Source organism: Argentina silus (genome assembly GCF_951799395.1).
Source record: "Argentina silus genome assembly, chromosome: 17".
Lineage (NCBI taxonomy): Eukaryota > Metazoa > Chordata > Actinopteri > Argentiniformes > Argentinidae > Argentina > Argentina silus.
The window spans coordinates 2,992,553-3,001,068 of NC_139671.1; the positions used below are offsets into that span (position 1 = coordinate 2,992,553).

General features: G+C 50.3%; 1 protein-coding gene across 3 annotated transcripts in view; it reads left to right on the plus strand.

The window, feature by feature from the left end:
• The window catches only part of jag2b (jagged canonical Notch ligand 2b), a 51,184-nt gene that overhangs the window by 31,871 nt on the left and 10,797 nt on the right, over positions 1-8,516 (plus strand). The window contains exons 8-18 of one of the 3 annotated variants that reach the window (XM_083689482.1): positions 1,717-1,830; positions 3,168-3,281; positions 3,803-3,849; positions 4,334-4,507; positions 5,677-5,839; positions 5,994-6,158; positions 6,878-6,991; positions 7,347-7,460; positions 7,560-7,673; positions 7,902-8,018; positions 8,430-8,457. In XM_083689482.1, the coding sequence (XP_083545608.1) occupies positions 1,717-1,830; positions 3,168-3,281; positions 3,803-3,849; positions 4,334-4,507; positions 5,677-5,839; positions 5,994-6,158; positions 6,878-6,991; positions 7,347-7,460; positions 7,560-7,673; positions 7,902-8,018; positions 8,430-8,457 (1,264 nt within the window). The remainder of the gene's footprint in view (positions 1-1,716; positions 1,831-3,167; positions 3,282-3,802; positions 3,850-4,333; positions 4,508-5,676; positions 5,840-5,993; positions 6,159-6,877; positions 6,992-7,346; positions 7,461-7,559; positions 7,674-7,901; positions 8,019-8,429; positions 8,458-8,516) is intronic. The other 2 variants (XM_083689483.1, XM_083689484.1) reach the window with 2 other exon arrangements.

Consider the following 8,516-nt stretch of genomic DNA (forward strand, 5'->3'; position numbering starts at 1 on the left):
TCCTTGACTCTCCTCTCCCTCGTCTGTTGCTTTTCTCATGGGCAGAATCTCCTCGATTCCCCGTCCTCCCTCCTCTCCTCTCCTCTCCTGTCCTCTCCTCTCCTCTCTCCTCTCCTCGCCTCGCCTCGCCTCGCCTCCCTCTCAAAATGCGTTGTTGGAGAATGTCCAAGGGGGAGGAACCTCAGACCTTCTCCTCCAATGAGCATTGAGAAGGAGGTGAGGAACCCTCCCTCCTCTTGAAAGCACCACGCCGTCCCCAAAATAGATCCTTCTGTCCTTCTGTGAAGTAATGACACATCCGGAAGAGGGTTTGATTGGTTGAAACAATGGAGTGCCATCCTTGGAACGCTGGGTTTGGAGGAAGGTTTTCAAACAAGCCTTCCCCCACATACTACTTCTATTTATTTTATCCTTCCTCTCCCCTCCTCTGTGTAAGCCACCCCTACAAAGTGTGTGTGTGTGTGTGTGTGTACTCGCGTGCGTGCGTGCTCCTGTGGGGGCCTGGCCTGGTTTAGACACACCACTGATACCCATCGGGGACCCACCGAGCGTGGATTTACATCATCTGCCTTAACTTTGTGTGGATGAACACACTGTACCTACGACTACACACGCACCCACACACACACCCACGCACGCACACACGCATGTGTCCTTGCCATGAGCCACCCTACGTCTCCTGTCTGCCCTCTCATCATTGCGGGCCGATGCCTAAAACCCATCACACATACAGACACACACCACATGCCCCCTGACACACACAATATGCCCCCCCTCCCACCTGTGCCCCACATCTGACACATCTGTGGGGTCCCGTCAACCAGGGAGACCCTGCCTCAGCCCTCTCCCACCTCCCTCCCCTAGTCCCCTTCCAGCCTCCATGTCTGTCAACCAGGGAGCCCCTGCCTCAGCCCTCTCCCACCTCCCTCCCCTAGTCCCCTTCCAGCCTCCATGTCTGTCAACCAGGGAGCCCCTGCCTCAGCCCTCGCCCACCTCCCTCCTCTAGTCCCCTTCCAGCCTCCTGTCTGTCAGCCTCATTCCCTGGTTTACAACACAATGTGTACACGGCACAGGGCAAGCCAAGGCCATAGCTTGTTTGTTTGTTTGTTTGTTTGTTTGGCTTAGCGGCATTTTTTCTTCTTCTTTGCTTCCTCTGTGTGTGTGTGTGTGTCGTTATGCCCGTATCAGAAGAGAAGGTTAGGGTTTTAGCCGGGCCCTGGATGACGCTAGCCCGCTCATCGTGTTCCACTGCCCATGACTGTCTTCTCCCTTTCTCTGGCTCTCTCTCTCACATCTCTCACTCCCCTTCTTACCATCTCATTCAGCTCTCTCATCCTCCGTTTATTTCTCTCCATCTTCTCTCTCTCTCTCTCTCTCCCTCCCTCCCTCCCTCCCTTCTCTCTCTCAGTGTAAGGCTCTCCTCAGTAACAGCTAGTGATGCTTTCTCTGGCAACAAGCGGCCGGAAGAGGCTTTGGAAGCACTTTAACATCATTAAACATGGTTAACCTTTAACCTCAGCCTGCGTTGGCAGCCTCAGGTCCTCGATGTGGAGCTACTGTAAATATTAGAATCTCACCAGAAATAAAGGGAATTATTGAGCCAACTAAGAGCCACATTCAACTCATGCATGTTAATTTGTTTATACAGTTGTACTGTGTGTGTGTGTGTGTGTGTGTGTGTGTGTGTGTGTGTGTGTGTGTGTGTGTTCATTTCAGATAAGGATGAGTGTGCTTCCAGTCCTTGTGCCCAGGGCGGGACATGTATCGACCTGGTGGGCGGCTTCGAGTGTGTGTGCCCCCCACAGTGGGCTGGGAAGACCTGCCAGATCGGTAAGGTTCTGGGACCTAGTCCCTCCATCTCAGAAAACACCAGCATCAGAGTCAATCATCCACGCATCCAATCCTATTACCATAGCCGCCCAAAGGCCTTTAAACAAGCAGAAAGAATATCTAAAACATAAATGATGCCCATTCACTATGAGTGTATTCCATATCATATCACACGAAATGACTTCATGTTCAATTGTAATGCAGTAATCAACCAGTCAGGAATGAATTGTGCATCCAATCAAATGACAAGTTTCAGTTGTGTGTGTGTAGCGACTTTTTCTGCCGGGAGCAAGCATGTGCCTGTTTCCATCTGTTTGCATCATAGATTGATTTTGCCCAGATTGGTGTCAGTTTGCCACACCTTCAAAACCTCTCATCCATTTAGTTTGATTTTAGTCAGACATCATTTTCGTTTTTGTCAACCGAAATGAAAAATGATCGTTTCGTTTAGTTTTTTAGTGTTTTTTTTCTGGGTCTATTTAGTCAAGTTATTGTCTCGTCTTTTGCCACAGTAAAATAGGTGTTTGACGGACCACGCTCTCCTGGGGGCGCCCCCCCCCCCCCCGGATATTGAATGTACTAATAAGCGTCAGGGCTTTGTTTCTTTTATTTTGGTGGGGGAGTTTAGAAAGATGAAAGGGATCTGGGTCAGGTGCTGTTTCTGAATGGATGCTAAATTAGTTTGTGTCAGACCTCACTTCAGTAATCGGCCTCAAAACAGTGGTTGACCAGAATCTGTCATTGTACTACAAGGTGTTGTTTGTTTTGTAGAGGTGTTAAGCACAGTCGTTTCTGTTCATGTATGTGTTTGTGATAGAATGGCTGTACGGCTTTGGACTTTCTGCTGGAGAGGTGGTGGCGCTTTAATGTGGGTTTTCAGATGTGCGTCTTTCTCTCTCTCTCTCTCTCTCTTCCTCTCCTCTCGCTGTCCCTCTTACCTCTCCCTCCATCTCTCCCTCCATCTCTCCCTCCATCTCTCCCTCTTACCTCTCCCTCCATCTCTCCCTCTTACCTCTCCCTCTTACCTCTCCCTCCATCTCTCCCTCCATCTCTCCCTCCATCTCTCCCTCCATCTCTCCCTCTTACCTCTCCCTCCATCTCTCCCTCCATCTCTCCCTCTTACCTCTCCCTCCATCTCTCCCTCTTACCTCTCCCTCCATCTCTCCCTCTTACCTCTCCCTCCATCTCTCCCTCTTACCTCTCCCTCCATCTCTCCCTCCATCTCTCCCTCTTACCTCTCCCTCTTACCTCTCCCTCTTACCTCTCCCTCCATCTCTCCCTCCATCTCTCCCTCTTACCTCTCCCTCCATCTCTCCCTCCAAATTCTGCTTTCACAGATGCGAATGAATGTGTGGGGAATCCATGCGTAAACTCTCACTCTTGCAAAAACTTAATTGGCGGATATCACTGCGACTGCTTTCAAGGATGGTCTGGACAGAACTGTGACATCAGTCAGTATTTCCATCTCCGATGCCGCCATCGTATTTTTTGTTTATTGTCACCGTACCGCTGATCTTTTCCACTGTCCCTTTTCCAGCCACTCCTGTCAGTTGTTATTGGCTCTGGCCATGTCACATAACCCACGTCTTACTGTCCCTGTCCCTGTGGCACCAGGCTCGGGGCGCTCTCTCAATCCTCCTGCCTGTGCACACCACAAAATGTACCAACTCTAGCACTGTGGTTCCTAGTGCATGCTGGGTAGCTTCCTGCTGATCGTGTCGGTTCATTGTTTGTTTTATTCGTATGAAGGCATAACTAACTAACCTTTTCATCTTCAACTCATTAACACCTGCATGCTTTGATTGGTACACAAATGCCATCAAATAAAAGCCGAGAATCTCTACTTTAACCCCACAGTAATTGTTTGATTTCATCCAAACTGTCCTCCGCAGGGCACTGCATGTAAGTTGTTTAGATGCCGTAGTGATGTAATGTCTTCATTGTGTCACCTTTGTCGCCCTCACTACCACAGATGTAATTAGCTGCCAGGGCCAATGCCAGAATGGAGGGACATGCAAGGTAGGAGTTATTCACTAACTTCTAAACAATGCCTCCATTCAAATCATCCTTTCATATTTTGATTGAGGGGAACATTTGCTTATAGCTCAAAAGAGTGGAGACTGTCAGTTGGGAATCAGATGTAATTGACAATTGCAAATTATAGCGTTTCACTGTATATTCTCTCCCCTGTGGAACTCTGCAGGCAATGGAAAACAACAACAGAACTGTGTTCATCCATGGAAACTTTATCTATTAACATTCTATCTGTTAACATTCTATCTATTAACTTAACATCTATCATTGACCCATTTCTTCCTCTTGTATCTTGCTTTCTATCTGACTCTTTTGTAAATCCTTTGACGGACAGCTCTGTAGGACTGTTGTTTGATACATGCGTGCGTCTCTTCAACTCTACAGGACTGTTTGATACATGCGTGCGTCTCTTCAACTCTACAGGACTGTTGCTTGATCCATCTGTGTGTTTCTCCCCGTCTCTCTGAAGGAGGGGCCCAGGGGTTACCACTGCCTTTGCCCACCTGGCTCCATGGGCCTGCACTGCCAGATCATGATCAACCAGTGTGCCAGCGGGCCTTGCCAGAACGGGGGGCGCTGCCACAGAGTGCTGGATAGGTTCGTGTGCCAGTGCCCAGCCCAGTTCTCCGGGGAACTGTGTGAGGTGAGTGTCAGGTTCAGAATTTAGACAGACAGACAGACAGACAGTTGGGCTGTTTGAGCTGCCCTCCTTTACTAGAACCAACCCATGTGAATGCTGCTCCTCTTGCCACCATGTATTGTGTTCATTGGTCTTAAAGTGTCAGTGAATGTCGAGCTCCCCTGTATGCTGGAAAACAATCCCACCAACCTCGGTCGTGTGGCAGTAAAAGGATCTTGTATCCTGTATCGAGGCAAACATCGTACTAAAAGAATCGACACGCCCTCGACTAGACTGAAATACACACGCTGAAATGGCGCGCGCTCGTCCTCCCAGGCCAGACACAGACTAGCACAGCGGCGTATAGGAGCTTCTGAATGGTGGTTGGCGCTGGTCTGGAGCCAGTCTTGATTTAGCGTAAAGACTATAAATATGATTCCCTTGAATGAGACGATCTTGGCGCGCCGCCCACTCACTCGTACCGCCGCTCACATGCTGCCGTGCCTCCTGTGGTGTGGTGGAGCCCTTATTATACCCACACAGCACTCCAAGGACAGAGAGGAAACAATATTCTGGCACCCCTATGACACCCCTATGACACCCCTATGACACCCCTATGGCACCCCTATGACACCCCTATGGCACCCCTATGACACCCCTATGACACTCCTATGGCACCCCTATGACACACCCATGACACCCCCATGACACCCCTATGACACCCCTATGACACACCGACGTTTATCCAAAGTGACATACATTGCAGTGAGTGCATTTTTCAGTATATATGGTTCCAGCGGGAATCAAACCCACAACATGTTCTACCAACTGAGCCACCTATGGCACACTTACGACATTCCTGTGCAGCTTGAAAGATGTTGTTGCGTGTCAGGCGTTGTTGTGGTAGGCAGGTAAAGGTTAAACCTGTCAACATGTAGAGGCTCTTCAGGTCGATTCTCCTGATGAGCTTATGTCAGGCTTCCACAGCTTACTTCTGTGTGCTTATCTTTGTATTTAAAGTGTTGTGGCCTTGAGTCCATCTAAGCTCACCCACTCACTCACTGAAAAAGTGCTCTATAAATGGCATGATCCTATTTTCATTTGACCGTAACTTTTCCAGGTTAGTCTCGTTGAGACCAAGGGTCACCTGGTTCCCAGGTCACATGTCCGTCGTTCCTACCTCTCTCCCGCAGGTTCCTGGCTGGTCTGCGTCCAACCTGTGCGATCCGAACCCGTGTCAGAACAAGGCCTCCTGCCACAGCCTAGCGGGGGACTTCTACTGCGCCTGCAAAGAGGGCTATGAGGGCAAGACCTGCTCCGACCTCAAGGACCACTGCAGGACCACCCCCTGCCAAGGTACGGACCCCTACACCACCTAGAAATACAATGTCTAGAACTGTGGTTGAATTGATTGAGTGAGTATGTTTATGAATTTGTTGAAATACATTGATTTAATTATTATTTTTTTTATGCAGAATTCCAATTGTATGTGGGTTTGTTATTGTTTCAGTGATTGACAGCTGCACCATCGCCGTGGCTACCAACGATTCAGCTGAGGGGGTGCGTCACATTTCGTCCAACGTCTGCGGCCCTCGGGGGCGCTGCGTCAGCCAGCCCGCCGGCAACTTCACCTGCACCTGTGACCTGGGCTTCAGCGGGACCTACTGCCATGAGAGTACGTCCACAGTCTGCCTCCGGTCTGGGTGATAGTTCCACCCTGTCTGCCTCTGGTCTGGGTGATAGTTCCACCCTGTCTGCCTCCGGTCTGGGTGATAGTTCCACCATGTCTGCCTCCGGTCTGGGTGATAGTTCCACCATGTCGGCCTCTGGTCTGGGTGATAGTTCCACCCTGTCTGCCTCTGGTCTGGGTGATAGTTCCACCATGTCTGCCCCTGGTCTGGGTGATAGTTCCACAGTCTGCCTCTGGTCTGGGTGATAGTTCCACCATGCTTCTGGTCTGGGTGATAGTTCCACCATGTCTGCCCCTGGTCTGGGTGATAGTTCCACCATGTCTGCCTCTGGTCTGGGTGATAGTTCCACCCTGTCTGCCTCTGGTCTGGGTGATAGTTCCACCATGTCTGCCTCTGGTCTGGGTGATAGTTCCACCATGTGCCAAGTGTTTTATGTGGTATTTACCTAGCAACAATACTTTGATTGGCTACAAAATGAGGCATTATAATCTATGCATTTTTCGGTGAATACAGTCTCCCTTGGCGGTCTAGAATGTTGACAATAGAATGCGACTTTATTCACCCTCGGCACTAAACGAGTTGAGCTGTATTCAATTAGTGACATTCCATATTCCTGTATATTCTATTCTGCAGGGCCCTCTTCTGTTCATGTTCTGTTATATCAAGTGAATGTCTCATTCTCCCCTGTGTTGTTCTGTCCTAGATGTGAATGACTGTGTGGACAGCCCATGTCGGAACAGCGGCACCTGCATCGACGGGGTTAACTCCTTCCGGTGTTTCTGTCCAGACGGCTGGGAGGGGCGACTCTGTGACCTCAGTGAGTTGGTCTTCCTCATCCTCCTCTTCTTCCTCATCCTCCTCTTCTTCCTCTTCCTTCTACTCCTCCTCCCCTTTGTACCAGAGTTACAGACAGCTGGGACACGTCACAATGCTCATCAACGATCACATCATTTTATGGCAGCCATGTTTTGTGCCTTTGGAGAATATCAACTAATAACAATCTGGGCTTCCAAACCATACCTCTCAAAATAGAATTGGAATACTAATACTCATCGTCATGAATGGAATATTCAGAGGCAGCAACTTGGCGTCCAGCTCTAAACTCAACCTTTATTTACCTCCCTCCTCCTCCTCCTCTTCCTCACTCACCCCTTCCCTCCTTCTTCCCTCAGATGTGAACGAGTGCGGCCACAACCCGTGCAAAAACGGCGGACGCTGCGTGGACCTGATCAACGACTTCTACTGCGAGTGCGCCGACAGCTGGAAGGGCAAGACCTGCCACTCTCGTGAGTGAAGTTCATTGAGTGGTTGAAGAGAACCCAATCGTTTTGAACTGACGACTCCCAAGAATCTGGAACGATGTCCGTGTTTGTGTGTCTGCGCAGGTGAGAGCCAGTGTGACGCCAACACCTGCAGCAACGGGGCCACCTGCTACGATCATGGGGACGCCTTCCGCTGTGCCTGCCCCCCCGGGTGGGGTGGCAGTACCTGCAACACAGGTGTGTGTGTGTACGTATGAGAGTGTGTGTGTGTGTGTGTTCACAAATGACACGTGTATGTCACCGCCCATGTCTCTTGTCGGATCCCATTTCCTGTCAGTCCATCTTGGTTTGTCATTTTTGTTTCCTCTGGTCATGTCGTTAAATGTGATTTGTGTCACTTCATGCGTCTCTTTCCTCACCCTCCCTCCTTCCTCACTCTCCCTCTGCCGTCCCCTTCTGTTCCAGCTAAGAACAGCACCTGCACGTCCGGCCCCTGCTTCAACGGAGGCACCTGTGTCGGAGGAGGCGACACCTTCACCTGTATCTGCAAGGAGGGCTGGGAGGGTCCCACCTGCTCTCAAAGTAAGTCACCTGCCCATCTCACCTCTGACATCATCATCCCGCCTCAACCACCTCCACCTCCACCTCCACTTCCACCCCAGCCTCACCCACCTCCACCCCAGCCTCACCCACCTCCACTTCCACCCCAGCCTCACCCACCTCCACCTCCACCCCAGCCTCACCCACCTCCACCCCAGCTTCCACCTGCTTAGTTCTGCTCTTCCTACTGTATCTGTCTGGGGTTTGTCAGATGGCATTGGGCTCTCTTCCCATAGCTTGATTTTGCATTGTTTATGCATTCCCTGGGCTGGGAGCACCTTGGACAAATGTATAACCATTTCCATGTTCAATAAACATCAATACATTGCATATTGGATACGTTACGTGTCTGGTTCTCTCTCTTACGATTTGTCTTGTCTTTTTTCCACACAGACACCAACGACTGCAACCCTCACCCCTGGTAGGTGACGTTCCTTCTCTCTCCCCGCCACACACACATCAGCCAAGCCTCGTCAGTGG